General features: G+C 34.2%; 1 protein-coding gene across 2 annotated transcripts in view; it reads left to right on the forward strand.

The window, feature by feature from the left end:
* LOC118204582 (solute carrier family 60 member 1-like) overlaps positions 1-19,157 on the forward strand; it is a 33,777-nt gene extending 14,620 nt beyond the window's left edge. For both annotated transcript variants that reach the window (XM_085809031.1, XM_035376888.2), the window contains exons 3-5: positions 1,838-1,964; positions 16,258-16,419; positions 16,553-19,157. In XM_085809031.1, coding sequence (XP_085665157.1) covers positions 1,838-1,964; positions 16,258-16,419; positions 16,553-17,547 — 1,284 coding nt within the window. In that variant the 3' untranslated portion in view covers positions 17,548-19,157. The remainder of the gene's footprint in view (positions 1-1,837; positions 1,965-16,257; positions 16,420-16,552) is intronic.
* The last annotated feature ends 3,301 nt before the right edge of the window (positions 19,158-22,458 follow it).

A 22,458-nucleotide genomic window follows, 5' to 3' on the forward strand; every position in this document is an offset into this window, starting at 1 on the left:
TTAAACACGATCAAATGAAAATATTGCAATCACCGTGCAATTATTTTCCAGCTATAATACGCATTTCCGCCCGTAAAAGTCAAGAAGTACATAGTGTTAGAAATACAAGTTTCTGACCAATTGTGCTTCATTCTTTGTTAATTATTACGCCAACACTTCAATTCTTATGCATCCCTTTGTAATGCACTGCTCTGTATCATGCATTCGCATAAGCTGGTAACAAAACATCCAATCTGTAACGTGAACATGAGCGTCTTTCCCTTAGAAAGTCCTCCAAGAAGGCCTCCTTTTGTTTAGCAGATAGTATCGGTGTAGTGCGAAGTCGTCAGCTAATAAATCTAAATTCGTAACAAAACATACAGTCACTTAAGCGCATATGATATAGTGATTACTGGTTTAGCTCATCCCGTGTTCCGTTGCCGCCTGCTGAATGGTCTACCTTCATGTGATTTTCCAAGTGCATGAATATGAGCCATTTCTTCTGAAACAGCCCTTCACAAAAGCATTATTCTTAAAACGGACAGCTTTCGAATGTTTTATCGTAATAAACATATACTTACCTATATTTCTTCTGCTCAAGGCAGTTTGTTGTTCATCTGGTAAGGTCGTTAGGTTATTTTGAAGCAGAAGATGTGAAAAATGTGCAGTGCCCTCTCCGGGACTCGTACCTGGGCCTTTCGAATATGCGCCGAATGTGTTACCGTTACACTAGGAAGGCATGCTGGAAGGAGGGAGAAAATCTTTAAAAGGGAGACTCGGGATTAGGGGACTAAATCCTGGTGAATTCGCCAAATCCTGGTGATGACGAATTATTATCCGCCGCCTTTTAGTTCAAAGGCCACTGCAGAATCATTCGGTTATTTTGAAGCTAGAGTCGTGAAAAAAAAAAATGTGCAATTCCCTCGCCGGGAGGAGTTTTTATCCACCATCCACCTTTTGCTCTGAATTTTTTTTCGCGTTTTAAGAGATGTGGTAAATAAATTTTGCGTGTGATCTGCAAAATTAATTATCGAATAATCGAATTCACCGAATATTTCTTAGAAAATCTACACATTTTGCTCAAACGCAAATTATTCGCGATTATAGTACTGTGGACTGTTCAAATTCAAAATCACTTATTTAGGGTTCCCCACCAGAAGTCCATGTACTGGCTTAAAAACTAAATTGCTATAGTCACTAAGAGTTTCTGTTTCACTTTCCATCATCTATAATTAACATATAAGGGTATTCTACATATCTTACATATTATTATATTATACGTCCCTTACACATATAATTATGCTAATATAATTCGAAGCAGTCCGAACTGAAAAAGTCCTAAAAGATTTAGTTAATGCGCAAAAAAAGTATGCGGTAGCTCCTTTGACGCAGATAAAAATATTCCTGCACTTAATGTCACGTAGTACATTACTTCATCATAAAGGACACGACGTTAATGTCTAGTTCTGCTCTGCGCTGCACGTGTTAGACAGCCACGTAAGAGTTCTGATAGACAGCTGCCAACCCGTTTTCGAGGAATGGAGTATCCGACATCCCTAATAGGATTCCATAATTCTACCATTTCCAATTTAAAAGACGTATATTTAATCGAACACTGTGTTGTTTAGAATTATCTGAAAAGTGTTAACTATATTATAAAATATTATAAATGTTAAAAATTTAAAAGAGCAATTTTGAACTTCATTAGTTGAAATCACTTATTTGGTAATACAGAACGTGTGCGAGAACTTAATTTATTCTAGCTCCTAGACCACAGTGCGTGTTAGTTGGGAATTAAAAGTACTTATTTTTGCCTTCACCATTCACATTCATTTTATTAAAGTATTTAATTTTTTAGGGAATGAGCGTAGCTGTTCCGGGACCAACACTTTTGGATATGCAAAATCTGGTAAATACGGATACACAGCACATTGCCTTCATTTATACAGCGAGGTCAATTGGATATCTTGCAGGGTCTCTTTTAGGTTTGTATTTTTTAATTAATAAGTAGCATTTTATAACTAATTAGTTGTATTTTCTAATTAACTGTTATTTATTTAAGAGAACAAATACAAAACGCCTTATGTTCCACAAAGTATGCCACGAGGCTTACAGAAATAAGTCGCAAGGTTTATCCTAAGTTTTTAGCAGTTACCTTTAGTTAAAGCTACTTTCTTGTCCATTCTAATTTCAGCTTACAATTTCCCACCAAAATGTGTTTTTAGAATCGCGTTCAATGCAAATGAGTAAGAGTAGTATTTAAGTCGAAGTTCCACTGACTTCGAGAGAGAGCCTCAGAGTTTCTGACTAGCGCGCGTTCCCCTTTTTATCTAAGTCTCTCTAAGCTGTTACTAAGCTCGGCCGTATTTCAGGCCCTTTAATAGCTTCGCCAGCTTATTCGATATTTAGGGGCCAACTACTTAGAATTTTGATAGCTTCGGTTATATCGTTTTCGATAAGCATTAGTTAAGTCTTATTTCTTATTACTTTGAGTTCAAGCCCATGTGGAGGTTTTGCCGTTGCCTAAGAAAGGGACCATCTGTTAACTCTTATTTTGTGTAATAAGGATAATTAACCTTTTTCGAGTTTACGTCTCTGTTCCGGAACTAAAGCGATTATTCGCTTAGCTGTTCACTAGGCTCCCCATTTATCTGTTAGATAAAAGAATGAACCTCACATTTGGCGCCCGAAGCATTTCTCAAGAATTATGCTGTTAGAGAAAAAAAATTACGTTGGCCCCGTCCGACCTTGCAAGTCCCTCAGCCTTCAGCAAACCAGATGGAGGGATTCGGGTTCATCGTAGAAACAATGAGAGCAGCTATGAAGTCAGCTGAAACATCAGATGGCGAAGGTTCCGTGATGACCTTCCTAGAGCAGATGGACCTGCATTTCACTACATACCCAGTGCACCAGCTGCAGAAAATTACTATTGTTACAGCGAACCTAAAAGGCCAAGCCCTCAGTTGGTTCAAAGGAATTGGCAAGTTCCTGTTGGGGGATCCAGGTTCCGAAACATATACCTGGAAAAACTATAAAACAGCGCTATTAAAAGCATTCCCAGTTGTTAAAGACCGAGGGAAGTTTGAGGCAGAATGTTTTAGTAAATATCAAACCAATTTCGACGAGTTGATGGACTTCATATTCAGAGGTTCCAGATAGTTAACTTACTATATTAAAAGAAGCCGGTTAATTAAGTTATTGAAATGGTTCCGCCACGTCAACTCTCGTCATTTCAGGACCTTCTTGATGTCAGACGTTAGAGAACTTATTCCAATTAGAAGTAAAATTTCAGAGCAAACGAACCGCTGAAAACGCGCCCCCGTGCAGGCAACTTTCGTCAGTATTCGAGGTTTTCACCTCAGAAGAAACCTCAAGGTCAGCAGAGTTTTTAACAGCAAGCGGAGAAAGCAGAAAACTAGATAACAAGACAGGTCAGTCTAAAACATTTGGAAACCGAAGTAAAAAGCAGCAGAACCAAGGTGCGGAAAACAAGAATTTAAATTGATCACGGTGGCCGAGAAAACGGTTCCCGGTCACCCTTCGAGAAGAAAAATCCTTTGGAGATTAAATTGAATACGGTAGTCGTACAAAATTTGGCCTTTACCGAGATCCACATCTTATTGAACGATGTTACTACTACCGTCCTACTCGATACCGGAGCTCAATGCAGCTTAATCGCGCAAATAAGGTAGATATATTTTTAAACCCGAGAATTTCAAATTTATTCTAATTACAAGACTAATAAATAAAAGCAAGTTTCTTTGTATATGTACAGCTTCCAGGTTAACAATGGACACCAAGAATGAATGGCATTCTAGTGTAAATATGTTGAATTAGATTTACACTAGGAGTATACTCCGTTTTACATATTCAGAGACATGACGAAATAATACGAGTTATCAGCGTCAAATGTGGATTCTATAAATTAAGCACAAGTAACTGTATGTGATTATAAATCATTTCCCAAAATAATGGGAATACTTCCTAACTTCAGATCACAGAATAGGGCAAAATCGCAGTTATGTTTCATAAGGCACTGGTGTTTCAGGAAGAACCACACTTGTTGGTTTCTCCCATCTTGTATCAAGCATGTACCAGTAGTGAATGAAACATGAGCTGGTATAAAGAATATGAACCAAGTGCAATAGAATATTACGATTGGTATCTTAGCAACGCACTGTATCAGTCATATAAATCACCTTAGTATAGCAGTAGTAACCTGTTTCCACTTGTACATGCAAAAATCTAATTTGCATCACTAAGGCTGCTATCACATGTCACCTTGTTTCGAAAGAACAACTGTTTGGAACAATTTTTCTGCTTTGTCACAACAGCCAATCACCACAGATCGCTTTGGGGTTAACACAGGGGAAACTGGTTCTCCATTACAAACAAGCTAACAGCATTCGACGCTGATAGCTGATTGGTTGAAAACGAACAACTTGCAACTTTTTTCGAAAGGAAGGAAAAAGTTGCACGTCTTTCTTTCAATAGTAAACCAGGCAGAAAAATTGTCCGAAACAGTTGTTCGTGTGAAGCAAACGCCGTGTGATATGGGCTTTAGGATTACACAGTCGAAAACTGGCAGATAACATCTAGCACGGTATCAAAGAAATGACAACAGACAGATATTATGATGATCTCTAAGCCTGGCAGATAACGTCTCATACGGGACCAAGGAAATTTGGCAATGAAGCTATAACGACTTCACTCGTCGCATAGAAAAAGCATAACTCCAAAATACTCAGGTTGAAGAGAACTTTTGCCCTGATCTTTGGATCATCATGTTACAAAAGAAGTCCAAGGTGCGGGACGTGATTCTAACAAAGCAGCAAAATGATAATGACCTTCATTGATGCCATCTATCGGTTAACATCAGCATTACAAGAAACAAAAACAAAGAGTTCTCGAATAGAAAAATGGTCCTTATTACCGAATACAAAAGCGCCACAAGACTGACTAGATTTAACGGAGGCAACAACACCTTGACCGCCACCGAAAACCCTTTGTAGGTAAAAAAAATAAAAAAAAATTAAGATGTATTCCTTGATTACACAGGGGAATCGCAAAGTATGGTGGATGCGGTGTTTCAGCCGAAGAAGCTTTTTCATGGTACATCACCAGTTTTTTATAAATCCACAAAACGTAACGGTGAATGTTAAGGAATTTATCCACTGACCACCCATATCAGCGGGAGATACAATCAGATACAATCCTTTTATTTTCCAAAAGAGCAAATGTAGTTTACCATCGTGCTTTTTCAAGCATCGTGCTTTTTACCTTGTGCTTTTTCAAGCACGATGGTAAAGTACCAGTTACCCAGCAGTTAACTGCTGGGTAACTGGGGACATATAAGAATGAGTTATCCACATAGCTTTAAGTCTTCAAACTTTCTCATCTGCAATCCGTCTAAATATTCGGAAGGGTATGGAAGCTAATCTTCTTTCTGTGTATATGCGTGAACTGACGAAGCTTCCGCAACGAATATCATGTGAGGATAGATTTGATTACGAATTTCGGATATCTTATATGATATGCATATAGAACATCCAGAATTTCTGAAATTTAATTCTAAGACGTGTGTGAGCCATGGTTTTCCAAAATGGGTGACCAGCACATTATTGTGTTGATGCTGCTATTGAAAAGTTAAATCAGTATAGTACAGTAGTATTATGTTGCGATATAAGAAATTCTCTCATTAGCAACTTATCGATTGCAATTTACAATCGATGCAATTTTTAAGTATACGTGTTGCCATTAAATTTTGAAAGTCGTTAATGTGCACATTACCTAGTTAATCTATTATTTAAGTTCTTAGAGCCGTTGAGCAGAATGTACTCGGCTAGAAAATTGATCAAAAGTCCAATATTTTGGCCCATTTGGAACTTTAGAAATGGCGGATTATCAAATACGCTGAATTTTCTGAATGAAATTGTATAACTCTGCAAAGTGATCTATTTTTGTGTTGTTGAATGCATTAAGGATGGAGGAAAATTGCATATAGTAATTCTCTAAATATCTTTAATGAAGAAATCTTATTAATAAGTAAATTTATTCAGAGTTTAATTACAGCACATGAAAGCTATCTACATACAAGCTGAACAACCACCTGCTTTATAGATATCTCTCTTTAAAAATTAGAGAAGTAAATAAATAAATCCTAGAAATATGAATACTCACTGCCTTTCTTCAGTAGTCTTCTTCTTCTTATTATTATTATTTTCTCTCTCATATTGATGTTAACATTACAATACTCCTACTCTCATTTTCCTTTAGTCCATTAGCAGTACCCATCTTTTGGTGATTTGTTACTCATGGGTTTTTCGTTTTATTCTCTTACTAATATATTTCAAACTTTTGAAACATTTAGATAGACCAAAAGAATGCAAGGTATATAAATGCAAAAATTTTAAGTAAAGCATTAACAGAAAGTGGCAGAAGCATAAGAACTAGCCTGCAAGCATTACTGAATATTACTAATACTGTAAAGATATTAAAACTATAATAATTATTATCTACACTATATAATTATTATTATACCTATGCTCACTAGATCTAAAGTGACCGCCTGATTAAAGCCGCTGAATATTAGTTGTTTGAGCCAGGTCCGAATCCAAGGCTACTAGGCTAACTTGCATGGATGTTATTTTCCGAGAATCATTTGAGTAAACCGTATCGCGCAGCGAACATATTGAAAAAAGTCAATTCTCATGATTGGATATGTTTCATTTCCTCCTGTGCTCGGGGGCAATGCCTTGGCGCCATTTGTGCTCGATAAATGTAACTTTCATGCTGTTCTTTCATGTTTTATTCTCAGCGCTGGATTACGGTTCCAGCTTTAAAAGAACTACTATTTTTACTAACAACTATTGCTTCTGAACTATTTTTACTAACTTTTATTACTAAGTATGTCTTACTTCCTACCACGAGACTGAATTTCTTACTACACTGACCTGGGATGTAATAAATGCATATAAAAGATGCATAAAGATATAATAATATAAAAGATGAACAGGTAACATGAAGGCAGGTGGAGCAGTCTAGAATTAAGAATGCTTTTATATTTTGTTTTTAATTTTAAATAATTTTTTCAATTTAGTTGATTAAAAATAGCGCCTATCATCCAGGACTTCAACTTAAGAATATTTCCTCTTTGAATACAGAAAAACTGGAATGAAAGTAAAATTTTATTTTAAAATTAAACTGTGAAAATTTAGAGCTGAGAAATAAGGACGCATATGAAGAAATTATTTACTTTTACAGTTTCTTTCTGTCTTTCTTTTTAATGCATGAACATATTTCTTGTCTTGGTGTAAAAATAATTAGAGTTTACCACGGAGACGTTCTTTTCTTACCTAAGTGTATTAAATTCATAAAAATGCCTTTAATGGTAATAAAACCGTACATTTTTTCCCACTTAAGCTTAAAAGCACTGGAAGAACTACCAAACAGAGAAATTAATGAATTTTGTTTTCTAAATTTTAAAGAATCTAATTTTATAAAATTTCCATCAGACCACTTATATATCTATTGTATATATATATATTAATTTCTAATAAAATACTATATATTTATATTATTGCTGCTTTTTATGGTCTATGTAAAAATGTTCCTTATTATCGCGTGTGTCGAACCATTCAATGCTGTATAAGCGTGCATTTAGCGTAAAGCGATTTTTCTACCCGCGGCAGTTATCTACTGATACTCAATTCTATTCAAAATTATACTGCAATTTCTACCAGAAGATATGGAAAATAATTACTGTACTTACATGCAGCTGAAAATAAAAAACTACCTTTAAATAATTATTGAAAATATATGTTATATTTCCTATGAGACTAGTTCATAACATATTTTTAGTTCATAATATGGGTACACATAGCATGATGGAAAGGAGATCCATTTTTCTGCCAGCAAGGGCCGACCAACAGTTCAATTTGACATGACTATGAAACACCTCTAGTTCAACTTCGATCCGCTACAGTGAAACGGGCTGACTAAATAAAGTTTTCGTGATTTATCTGCTGTGTAATGTAAGAAAGCGCCAGTTTCTCTTAATTAGTCCTCCACGAAGGTATCCCATTTCACAGCGACAGCCTTTGTTTGCGTTTCTTTAATCTCGTAATTTGGATCGACAGGTCTATCGGTGAAAATCATAAGCCCACATTTTTGCTTAGCAAAGCTTCTCGCATTTACTTCTAGCTGAAATTGCTGGAAATAATTCCTGTAAGTGTACTCCGCTTTGACCATATTGCTTTTACTTGCATACTGAAAATATATTTGGTATTTTAATTAGTGTATAATTTATGTCATTACAACAAGGTGAAATACATGCAGAATTTAAGTATCATGATACCAAATGGAAAATATTAACATTTCTTTTCCAGACATCTGTGTCTTACATTATTTAATCACTTGTTATTCAAACTGGCTACCCAGTATGGATGTAGTGTAATTTTTATTTATGAATATGATTATAGTTACGTACTTTAATTGTTTTAGACAATTACTTTTCAAGTTACGTAGGCATAATTAACTACCACAATTAGAATTACATTGTAGCTGTAATTAAAGTGCAGTTGTAATTTCCATTTAATTATAACTACAGTAAGACAATGTATTGTAACTACGGTCAAGGCCGGCGCTAAAGCCGTTGCAATCCGTACGGCTGTATAAGTCGGCGGAATTAAGAGGCGTCAAAATTTTTAGAATTTAGTCAGGCACTAGGCACCTGGAGATATTGCATCTAGCAGAAAGAAAAGGCTAGCGTCAGTCTTACTACAGTATTGCTGTATAATTTGCAGTTGTGTAATTTAATTTGAATTCTGTTGTAATTCCATTTATAACGCAATCACAGTAACGCCGTAATTGCAATTACATAAATGTAATTATATTTAATTGTTTAATCTATTAACAATTACAATGTAATTGCAACTATACAATCTAACTAAAATTAGAAAGTAATTGCAATCGCAATTGTATAATCCCCAGTTAATTTTGAATCCAGTTAGTAATATTTCCCTCTTTTTTTTGCAGATGTCTTAATTTAAAATCAATGGACGACATTAGAAATTAAAAAAATAAATAAATAAATAAATAAAACCGCGCATACGTACACACCAACTTGTAAGCTTGCAAGTAAAAGCGAGAGACTTTAAGGACAGCAAAGACAGAAAGATATTAACATTAGAACGATATTAACAACGATATCTTTGAACGATATTAACATGAGTTTTTTTACACTACGGTTACTACAGTGTGACGAAATTGGAAAGAAAAAAAATAATTTACTACCTAATAAACAGTATAAGAATTTAACTATCGTTGATAGAGTTATGCATTGTAAACGCTGAATAAGTCCTACATGACAAATTATGCTGCGTTTTAAAAGGATTAAATTAATATTTCAAAAAAAATAATGACTGTTTACGATGGAAATAGTTTTGCTATTATATTAACAGTCGGAAATGTAGCTCCTTATAACCATCTTGATTTGTTTAGAACGTAAAATATTTCAGTTTTATATTAAAATTAGACATTTTGGTCGTCGCTTTAATATTTGATGGTCTCGATCGGGTAAGGAATGGTCATTTTACAGAATAATACTGCAATCACCAATACCGATGTTCCCTTGTGTTCACAAAAATGCTGGTTATTCCTAGATTCAAGATGGCGGTCGACATGAGAGCAGAGTTACCTTTCTGATAGAGGTTAACCACTCAGAAGGTGATTCTAATACATTTAATTCTTCGTACTGTATTCAATCATTCACGAAATTATTATTAGTCATTCGTTATAAAAGTAAAACATTTCAGCACTTACCTACGAAAGCGCTATTTCACCGGGATGAAGTTTAAATCAATGGCGTTTGTCAGATTCAACGCAGTGAATTCTAGGGGCCTCCTTCATGAGCAGCAGACAAGTGAAATAATAAGTGCTGACGTCGCTTCTGAGTTGTTTTTAACTACTGATTCATACGTATTTTTTTATATGTAGAAAAATTTTCATTTTCCTATAAATCAAGTTCCCGGAACTTGAGTGTACACGTACGAAATCGGTGAACCAAAGTTAAAGCTACATAAAATTAACCTTACGATATACAGCGTCCGTCAGAGAAATGTATAGACATTCAACGAAGAAAATTATTTATTGTGTGTAAGAAGCAAATTTAATTATAGGTTAACGTAATCATACATATCGTAGGTTGAGTTTAATACAATATGCCTGTGTGCACATATAGATACTTCGAGCGCTCAAAGTGTCAAAATAATAGTCATTAGAGGCAGACATATAACACAACAGTGAGGGGTTGTTTGAAAAACGTTGATCAGACTGGTTTCAAAATGTAAGGTATAGGTCTTATAAGTTATTCTTTTTTGCGTAATCAACTTCTTGTTTCTTAGAAAATGCTTTTTTATATTATTATTTAAGAACAAAACATTACCAATGAGCCGTAAGTTAGTCAAACAAACAATTTTCACCAGTTTACAAAGTAGTCAAGAAGTTGAATAAATCAGAAAAGAATGAGCACAAGATAAGAAAAATAATATTGATTCACAGGTACAAATTATTAAATAAAATAAATGCTTATCTATCTTTGAACAAGTTTCAATCTCATGGTAAGAAGGGTTTCTACATTCATAAATCAAAGCTGCCAATGAAAAGCAAAATTCTTTATTTTTTCCCTGTAAAAGTCTGAAAATGCCCTTATTTAATCTTTATATAGATGCGATTTATATTAATGTAATTAACAATAAATTGGGTAATATGCAGTGGAATTCTCGCATGGGATCACCAGCTCATATCGGATGATATAAATACACAAGAATATGCATTCAGAGATACTTTTGCACAATTTACACGCAATTAATCTTACATAATCTATTAAATGAAATTAGCAACTTCATTATTAAAAAATAAGCTAAGTAAACAGTACCACTATCATAAATTCGTTAATATGTTCAGAGATTGTGGCTGCACGCATAACACTTCCATCTTCGATCATAAGCGCATGAACGAAATTCCGTTTTTCGACTGTCATTCTGAAACCGGGCAATGAGCCAAAGTGACATCTTGGGGGTTTAAACGCTTGTGTGGGTCGGTGTGTCCTCGGGGAGGATTGTACTTGCTACTGTAATTTCTTACCGAAAGGCCTCCAAAATAGCCAATTTTTTGCGCTATATGACGTCCTTTAAAGCCCTCCGAGGCCATTTTAATTCATCGTACTATCGTGCGTCATACGTCACATAGTACAGTCACGAGAGTAACAATATGACTTGAGCAAATACCATACTATGTGTTATGAACGTAATTCAACTTCAAAACCAGTACGCAATAAACCATCCGTTAAAGCGTGTATACATTTTTCGGACGGACCTAAGGCATTTCTCCCGCCTTCTTAGCGGGCCTTCGTAGTGTAGTGGTCTGCACGCTGGGCGCGTATTCCACAGTTCCTTGGTTCGATTCCCTTCGAAGGAGTTGCTCATTTTTTTAATTTGCCTGCTTCTAAAAATACCTAATGTCTTCTACAGTGGCGCCCGAACTAAAAGGGTGGTTGATGATGATTTTCCATACCCAGAATTTGCCGATTGGGTCCCCTAAAAGCCCCATTCCTATTAAGCTCTATTAAAAGCCCTAAAGCCCTATTAAAAGGGGGAGCATAAAAGGTATTTCCCCGTCTTCTTAGCGTGCTTTCGTGGTGTGGTGCTCTGCGCGCTGGACGCGTATTCCGGAGGTTCCCTGATTCGATTCCCGGCGAAGGCGTTGCTCATTTTACATCACTCATGCTTCCAAAATACCTAATGTCTCTATAAGTTGGAGGTAGATGGTTTCCCGAACAGACTTGTGTTTACGGATGAAGGCACTTTTTACATTTCTGTCAATCTCCATAATTTATGATTCTGAGACACCGAACATCCACATGGTGTAGCGGAACATCAGCATGATTCTCCAAAGGTGGACGTTTCCTGCTCCATTTCCGATATTTGTCTTTTTGGTCCTTCTTCCTTCGTGGAAAAAATCGAATAACGGGTGCATTGCCATCAGAGTGGTTTTTCCCTCAGTTGGAGGAAGCGGTTCGCGCATTTATTTTGGAGCAAGACGGTGCTCCCCCACATTGGCATACAAACGTACGCCAGTACCTGAACGATAGTCTGCCTTGTTGCTGGACTGACCGTGCTGGGTCAAACGTGCTGGGCAGTGCTGCCTTTGCTTTATTGGCCACCGACATCCCCAGATCTAACCCCTTGTTATTTTTTTCCTACGGGGTTTTGTTAAAGACAAAATGTTGTTCCTCCATTTCCCCACCGTTTACAGAAACTGAAGCAGCGGATAACTGATGGGCTGGAATCAAAGGATATTCTTTCCCGAGTCTAGCAGGAACTGTAAAAGCGAATAGATATTTACACCGGAGGAGCATACGTAGAACATCTGTAGAAACTTGGATAGTTTAGTGTAAATTTGGTTTAGCAAAGTAAAATAATTACAGCTTTCACAGGTATGCTTTCTTTCTGTACTATTCAATATGAAACACCCTTTTTATATATATAAATGATAACAAAAGATTTAAGATAGATATATTTAGATAAAATTTATTACATTAAAAGGAAAAGCCGGAACTTAAATGATAGATAATAATTTCTTCTCTGTGATTGCCCTCACCAATTCTTTCTCAATGAAAGTCGTAATTCAAAAGGAGTACATGTGAAATTAAAAGAAACCTCAAATGCTTATACTAAACTGAAAATAATACAAAATAGAACAAAAAGTATAACATTTATCTCCTCTGTTTAGCGCTTCAAACAGAACTTGTCAAATGTTCATTGTGTTTTGAAGTCTTAAACCAAGTTGATTAATGAGTTCCGAATACATACATATATAAGGGTAATGGAACAAATTTTAGGGGATGATAGAAAGCACAGAAACATCCACTTTTCATCATAATTTGTACTTAAAGCCATCTGAGGCGGCAGGCCATTTTCCGTTTCCCGACACATGCCGTTTGTAAAACACCAAGAACTTTCAAACACTCTGATAAAAGCGAAGGCTGCTTTGTCGCTATTTTTTTAATTTACATTTTGCTTTTGTATGTGAATTTCTTCCTGCCTCTTTTTTTAGATAATTTGTTTGTATGTGCTCTCTGGTTGTAGTTTGGTTCAAGTTCTCAGTTGATAATTTTTATATTCGATGTTTTTAATTTATAATGGACCTGAAATCTCTCAAGCCGTCCAAGTAATTTTTGGCTAAAATGCAATCGTCTCGCATATGACGGATGAGCCACTGCAACGCAATGCTACGATGGGAAGAATGACTTTTAAGATTATATGTGCAATTAGTGACATCATGATCTTTACCTTACACTATACATGAGTATAATGTTTTTCGTTTTTCTATTTTCACTTCAGAATTAAGTTGAAATGTCAGGCTTTCATATGTAGTTAAAAGAAATTTGTAAATGTACAATATAGCGTATAGTAAGCCTTATAACTACACTCTGAATATTGGAGATGTCTCAGTTTTTTTTTTTTTTTTTTTTTTTTTTTTTTTTTTTTTTTAATAAATTTTTCTATTTTATGTTTTCAAACTTATTAATATTTAGTTTACATTCCTGGATTTATGATACACATTTCTATTTTTATAGTTAAATAGCTAGACGTTAAATTAGATGGATTTGATTACTATTTTCTTATTTATATATTTATTTACATTACTAAAATCAATTATTTACCAAGGTACTTTTGTTTCATTATTGGAATACTTCTTTTGATCAACTAGCATTTTACCGCAAATTCCACTTTGAGAAGCACTGCACTAGAGTCTCAAGCCACATGAAACAGCAGTTTGTCATATTACAGCATTAACCACCGGATCGAAGCAAAACGATTTAAAGGCAGCAAGGATTCTGATGTCGATATATGGAAGGGGGACAGAAATGAAAAATGATACTGAAGAAAGATTGTAAAAGCTGGTGGCAAGTCTTCAACGTTTTCTTCAGTTAACCCAAATAAGCGGAACAACCAACAACGTATTTGAAAAAAGGCAATAAGAATTTTTTTCAAACTTGCCTTTCATAGTTGATTCATTGTAAGGCAAGTAACCCTCAGATGCTTTGCCGTAATTATGTTATAAGGTATTTCTCCCGCCTTCTTAGCTAGCCTTCGGGGTGTGGTGGTCTGCACATTGGGCCGGTATTCCAGAGGTCCGTGCTTCGATTCTCGGCGAATTTATTGCAAAATCTTGTTATGATGAGTCTTATGCACAGATTGTTAGGAAGCTTCGTGCAATCTTTGGACGTGAAACACCTAATCAAACAACAGTTTTCAGACGGATAAAGAAAGCTAAGGACGTAATTTCGACAGCAGATATTAAATCACCACGCTCTCAATCTAGCCTGTCAACTGAAAACATCGCTATTATGCTTGACTGTGCTATTACAAATCCGCAAAAACCCGAAATTGAAAATAGAAACAACAAAAGAATTTAGAGAAATAGAACGGGTCATTACACATCGATAGGCAGTATGTGAAATAGTGTTTACGAATTCCATCCAGAGAATACGGTGTTGCAGAGCAAGTTGTGCAAGATGTATGCCAGAGATCAATTTTCATATTTAATGAAACTCTATGCGTTTTCTCACTGTTTTAAATATGCTGAGAAAAACACCGTGTTGCAATGAAACTAAAAGTGTTTGGTCAAAATATTAAAATATTTTTTTAACTTATCTCAATTAAATTTTAGGAGCATCTTCAGTTTGCAGTAAGCATAAAATAAGGTAGTAATAAATGCTTTTAAACAGCAATGATAGTCTTGGGTAATGATAGGCATCTAATTGCAAAGTAAGTAGTTTCTCTCTACTACTTTAATATAAATGGATAATTTAAGTGGCGGTAGTAGAACAGAAGCTGTATGCAAATATAATAGCAATAACCGATACTTAAATAATAAAAAATTATGGTAAACGTAATATAGTGTTTTGGAAATCATCCGGTTACTAAATAACCAGAAACAACAATTTAAAAAAATAATGTACTGACTTCCAGATAAAATAATAAAACTTCTAAAATTATTTTTTGCACTTAATGGGGAAAAATATAAAATTAAAAATATAATTAATTTTTCCATGAAACGTGAACAAAGCTGATTTTCATTTACGAAATTGACGAAAAACATTGAACTAGGAAAAAATTGATGAAAGACAGCAAACTTTCGCTATTTTTCAAATCTTTGAGTGCGATGTGAGAACGTAGGATTTATTTTCATATGAAAACATTTTTTTCTTATTTTGCATAACTAGGCCATAGGCAAATTTTCCGAGGTATAACAATAGAAAAATAAAAAATAAAGTGTATGTTCGGCTTACTGTGCTGTGTACACAGAGACAGAATTTAGCATTGAATTATTTCCATTGAGTACAAACAGCAGGTGGTTTGCTCGAAAATGTGTCACAATGAGAAAAATCAGGCAAATGGATATTTGCTTGAAATGAATCACAAAAAAATTCTTTTCAAGCAAAATTAATGATATCCTTTCATAAAAGAAATATTCAGCATCTTTCTCATTGCTTCTAATTGCGATAATTACTGCCCGTAAAGTACGGTGGTCTCCACATGTAAAACTTTGAGCCAAATAGTTCCACTCGGGGAGAAAAAAATTACCTTTTCTGACATATTATCATACAAGTGACATTTCTTTGTACCCATTTATTCAATTTTTATGAATGGATAACATCGTTACGAACTTTTCGAGGACACTAATTGCGTATCAATAATACAATAAATGCGTAGGAGGTTGTAATATCTATCAAACGAGAGAATTAAAGAACATTTACGTGGAAGAAGTACTCGTATTTTATTATAAAGAGCAATCATAATGAATACTTTTGATGTAGTTTGCTGCTCACAGTTGTCATAATGACAAGATGCAGATAAATGAATTTGAAATATTTTTTCTAATTTTTATAATGCAAATTATCTGCGTAAAGTAGCTAAAAACATGCATAATTATGTGTAGCATTTGTTTTGTGTAAACAGGATATGCATTAAAATTTCCTCCGATTAGTAATCTTCTGACAACCTTAGTTTTAAAGGTCAGTTGTCCGCGAACATATAAAATCGTTATACGATAACCATTAAAATAAATCTAGACTGGCGTACTTCTCATATTAAGTTTACAAACTTTGCCTTACATATTAGGTGTGCTTTTGATTTATTTTCATTGCTTCTTGAATATGTTTAATCTTTATTTAATATAATATAATATAATAATTTTATTTATGAATAGGAGGTGTTTTGTTCGATGTTATCACTCCAAAGCAAATTCTTCTTACATTATTCAACTTCTTATCAACAGTAACCATACTAGGCATACCTTGGAGCAGAAGCCTAGGAGTTCTTACAGGATTTATGGTTGTTAATGGATTATCTCTGGGATGCATAGATACAAGTAATTTCACGTTATAGTGTTGTAAAAAGTATAAAAGACTGAATATTGTTTTCTGGCTATAACCTGAATTAAATATTTTTTCACTAAAACAGCAAACTTTTTTAATTATCCAAGTACTTTAATTTATTTTCAGGTGGAAATGTGTGCTGTCTCAATTTGTGGGGTAAAGACAGCGGGCCTTACTATCAGGCTTTACATTTTGCTTTTGGTTTAGGAGGCCTAGTAGCACCTCTAATAGCAGCTCCTTTTCTTGGTAATTTTGATTCAGAAATTAACAACAGCAGTATTATTACTGATAATACAACTTTTCTTTTTAACAAGTCACAGGATATTTTATACAACAGCAATTTTATTACAAACTCGAGCATCCCTACAGTCACATATGCTTATACTACAATAGGAGGTTATGCACTTATAGTATCGATGCTTTTCCTCGCTGTTTGCATTATATCACCAGTTGATGCCATCAGTCAACAAAGCGAAGGAAAACAAGCAAAAGAACAAAGTCTGAAATTTACAGTCACACTGGTGACGCTTAACATCATTTTAGTATTCGTCGAAACTGGAACAGAAATTGGATTTGCTCAGATGTTGACTACATATGCTGTGAAAGGGAATCTGAAACTTTCTGCAACTACTGGTTCTTTCATGACATCTGTTTTTTGGGGGTCTTTCACAGTTTCAAGATTTATATCCGTTTTTCTTGCAATTAAATTCACTAGCTTTACTTTAATAGTTGGGGACCTCGTTATAACAGGGGTGGGATCTTTAATATTATTATTTTTTGCTGTTACGAATGAATGGGCCCTGTGGTTGTCATCTGTACTGTTAGGAGTAGGTATAGCTTCTTTTTTTCCAGCGACTGTTGGTTGGATGGAAAAGTATATTATTGTTACGAACAAAATAGCGTCTTCACTCGCTATTGGTGCAGCGTTTGGTGAAATGATTGTGCCATTCACAATAAGTTACTACATTGAAAGTGTACCTGAAGTTCTTGTTTATATTGTTCCAACTTCATGTGTACTATCAACGATAACAGTCTTGATTTTATACCTGTTATTAAGGAATAAAAAGTCAAAATATTCAGACCCTGAACCAGTAATCAATCCTGCATTTGCAATGAGCTGAAATTATTTACTGAAAAGAGAAATTTTATAGCTAGATTATTGAAAATACATATTATAAAATGTAAATTAAAATTTAAGCATTTTTTAAACAATTTACTGTATCTATAAATGACTGCATAATTGAGCTCTGCACTTTCTCACTTAATATTTGCTGAACATATCTTTCATCTATTAAATTTTCAGGCGTAGAGAGAAATATGTTTATGTATCAAAAACTATATAAAAGATCTAGAAATCTGATTAGGAGTATTATTGAATTATTGAGATGAAATTATAAAAATTATAAATTGTTTTACTGTGCAGTAATTTTAAAATTAAAATTTATCTCTGAACAGAAAATGTTACTGAAGTCTTAATATAGTATTGAATATTGAGAAAACCCTTATGTACACAATTCTTACACATTTCCTGATATAATTCATATTTCTGCTTCATTAAAACTGCGGAACTTTGTATTGATCAGGATAGTTTTCGTAACTTGCAATTTTATGTTTAGCACAAATGAAAATGGTTATATTTTCAATTTTCTTAGCAGTTAAAATAAGTAGGCTAAAGAAACCAGGCACTACAGTGATAAATAATTTGACCGTTGCTTAAATATAGGAATAGGAACTTCAGTAGAGTTAATTGAACCATCTGATTTATAGTAACATTTTCAGCAATAGCAAAATTTCGAAGACGTCTAACAGTTTCACATTAAAAGTAAAAAATAACCAAAGATATCTAAAGAGATCTCAACTGAAACCATTAGTAGAATGACCATTCTGTAACTAGATTCAGAAAAAAATAAGATATTTAATGACAGCAGTGCCTTACGATTAAAGGTAATCCAAAATATATGAAATGAGGGAAGAAATAGATGAGTTCTAATTAACTGTACAATAAGCGAACCTTAACTTTACAAGTATCGTTTGAGAAATAGTAAACAGGAAGTAGCAAAATGTCACAGAAATTGGGAAACAAAGTTCAGAGTTTTAGAATTATAAAGATATTGTATTGCCTAACAGTAAAATAATGCTGTTCAATCCTCTAACGCCTCTTCTGTTTCTCTCCATAAGTAAGAATCTGACTATACGATTAAAATGATCACAATTTGTACTAGTGTATATACAGGGATAAAAAACTCCAAAAGAATAAAAACGTCTTTTGAAGAAGAAACTGTAAAGGAAATAAAGCTAAACAGCTTCGTCTCCTCAATTTCTGATTTTTATATTGTATTAAATTTGAATTTTAAAAATGGAACTTTACATAGTGTATTACAAATGCTTTTTTTTTCTCCAAAAAATATGCTTTCTCCGTGTTCACAATATATATAAAAATTTTACGAGATTAAATATAATCCCGTAGTCATTCTAAATAATATGGTGGGCTTAAATGTGAAAAAAACGTAGAATCTAGTATATGGAAAGATAGTTTATGCTAGTTTAATGTAAGTAAATAATTAAAATAATAAAATTGTTTTGCATAAAACCGCATCCGAAAATTGAAAATTGAAGTGTTGACACTCTTTTCTCTCTGATTTATTCCCCTTCTTGAATATATATTATATATAGCTTTCTTCAAAATTTATCATCAGCGTATGTGAAATAGTGCTTTAAAAAAAAAATATTTTTAAGAATTAAGAGAATATACTGCAATTATGTAATGGCTGACCCAGGAAAAACTCTTTTAAATAATTTAAGTGGAGGAGGAGAATTGCAATAATACAGTTTTCGATATTATAATTATAATCTCAGTACTCTTGAATGTTTCCCGCTAATTCAAAATGCATTTTCTCTGCATCACTACTAAACTCTTCTATACTCAAGTAATTTGTTTTGCTGCTGAAAACTTATAGTAAATTCTAAATCTTAGAGTTTATTATATTTTAAGTTTTTGATTGCTTTAAAAAATATAATGGATTTGTAAAATTTCCTCTTGAAGCATGTATTTTAACTGCAATTTTATGGTCTCTAAAAAAAACGAAATTTGGGCTTAAATTATTCCGAAATAAGAGCTTAAATATGAATTTAATATTTAGAAAATTCAGTTTTTATTTGAATTACTTAAACTGACTGAAAATATAGTTATCACTAGTTTAGCATGTTTGATAAAGAATGCGAAACAGGAATTGAATAATAAATACGAATTTACAGTATTATAAATTATTTTGTCAAGTATGAAATGACGAGTAAATATGAATTTATAGTACAAATGAAACAAATAAACTTCATTCTAATGTACTGTGAAAGTTCAATAAGTTTCTTTAGTACAAAAATCCGTAATTGTTTAATTATAAAATTATCAGTGATTTTTATAAACAAATGAAACCTGTCTTTTATAAATATGCACATTTTTTGTTTTTTGATTTTTATGCTGTGTGACGAATGTGTTTGCATAAAGTAATAAAATGAATATCTCTTAAAATGGTACTTATTTGTTAACAATTTAAAACACACACACAAATATATATAAGTTGTAACGAACCTACATTTAACTATGGCGGCCCGAAGAGCCAAAACATAGCATCCGGTGGTTCACTTTTTTAATGCTATTTATTATCCGTTATATTTACATATTTACAACTGTTCTATTGTTAGGCGGACTACCTTCACAGAAATCATGTTGCCTAATCAAACGATATTTCGTTTCTACTTACATGCAATACGCTACTGCCAAGCAGCGCCATCTACTTCTCTCTTTACAACACTCCCCACCTGTGAACTCTTTAAGTTCACACAAATCGAATACAAAATAAACCACTATTTCTAAATCAAACACAGCATTTGAATACTATATAAACTACATCAAATTGCAAATAACAATTAAGTAATGTTTAAACACATTAAATCAACTTCTAAAGTAATTACTAAATAAGAAACATTATACCAAATCAAATTCGCAATAATTATATAAACTAAACTACGTTTAGCAACAATCAATAAAGATACTCAGAAGATGACATATGTGCAAACAATAAATCAGATTATTACACAGTAACCTTTTACTACTGATTATGCACTTCAAGGTTGTACAGCAATTGTACTGGTCTCTTTAGATTACCTGTTTGAGTTTTTATGAGACGAGAGCGAACCTGACCATCTCTGCCAGGATAATTTTCTATTATTTTACCTAGAGTCCACAAATTCCTAGGTAAACGGTCGTCATGTACAAGGACTACGTCATTAACATTAAACTGACCAGACACTTTAGTAGGTGGACATAAATTCACAGATCTTAAAGAAAGCAAGTAATCCTTCCTCCACCTATTCCAAAAGTGGTTTAATAAGGTTTGTTGATGTTTATACCTTTTGATCAAGGAATGTCTAGACCCAATCAAGTCTTCTCTGCACACTCTTGTAATTGGAAGAGAAAGTAAACGTTTACCAATTAAAGAAATGAGCAGGAGTTAGCGGTGAGGGTTCTGAAGGGTCATTGTAGACATACGTTATGGGCCTTGAATTAATTATGGCTTCGATTTCTATGAAGACTGTTTCTAGCTCATTCAAACAGAGACTAGAACGTCCAACTATTTTCCTTAAACAAGTTTTGATCGTTCTAAAATGCCTCTCCCAGAACCCTCCCCACCATGCTCCCTTTTCCACAATAAACTTCCATGTTATACCGCGGGAGGAAAACAAATTTTGTACAGATGGATGTTGAATACACTTCCACATTTTTCGCAACTCGAGATCAGCACATTTGAATGTCTTGGCATTGTCCGAATATATCGTTGAGCACAATCCACGACGAGAAATAAATCTGCGAAACGCAAGCATAAAATTCTCCACGCTCATAGAAGGGACAAGTTCTAGATGTAAAGCTCGAGTTGTAGCACATGTAAGGAAAAGCAGATAATGTTTATTCTTGCTGTCCTTTGTAAAGAAGGGACCAGCATAATCCAGCCCTGTTACAGAAAATGGAGATGATTGAAGAACACGATCAGGTGGTAAAGGAGCGGTTTCCTGTGTACCAGTACGCACCTTGTATCGTTTACACAAAATGCACTTACTTAAAGTGGACTTGACGAATTGGCGTCCTTTTATGATCCAAAACTTTTCTCTAATATCGGCTAAGGTAGCTTCGACTCCAGCATGAAACAATTTAGTATGAGACTCAAAAATTACTAGTTCACTGTATCTATCTTTATAAGGTAACAGTCATGGGTGTTTTTCTTCGAAAGCAAGGTCTGAGAATTGAAGTCTGCCCTTTAAAAGCAGAAGACTATGGGTATCCAATTCTGGGTTAAGTGAATAAATAGACGATGTCTTTTCTAAGCATTTTTCACTTGATAGTTCTAGAATCTCTTTCGCAAAGTATTTTCGCTGTGTAACTTTCACCCAATAGAGCTCAGCTCGCGAAATCTCAACAGAGCTTAATGGACCTTTGACTTTCACTGAATTTCGTTTTATATTGTTTGTAAACCGCATAACATAAGCCGTAATTCGGTACACCTTCAGCAGCCTGCTGAATCGTGTTAACTCTAGTAATGCTGAAGATTCTACGTCTTGAACAGAAACATGAAGAGATGTTTGCATCCTTGCTTCGTTCTGAACGCTCTCCACGTCGATGTTGGTCGGTTGATTTAGTGGCCAAACACTTTCAGGTTGAGAGAGCCAGCTAGGTCCCTGTAACCAAAGGGAACTTCTCACAAGGTTAAAGCCATTTTCTCCTCGAGATAAAAGGTCAGCAGGGTTTTCACTCCCACTGCAGTGAAACCAGCATTCAGGATCCGTGAGTGACTGAATCTCAGAAACTCTGTTTGATTCAAAAAATATTATTTGCACCAGTTTCATCGCAGCGAAGGGTCACGTAGCTCCACTCGAGACTATGACTCTACCTCGTTTGGAGTTGATGGCTGCTTTAGTAGCCGCCAAATTGTCTATGTATTTGACAAAGCTGTTTCCTGAACTGTGTCATCAAAGGTTTCTTT

Source organism: Stegodyphus dumicola, chromosome X2, assembly GCF_044657685.1.
Source record: "Stegodyphus dumicola isolate Sdum_Otavi_A_Nest chromosome X2, ASM4465768v1".
In the NCBI taxonomy this organism is placed as follows: domain Eukaryota; kingdom Metazoa; phylum Arthropoda; class Arachnida; order Araneae; family Eresidae; genus Stegodyphus; species Stegodyphus dumicola.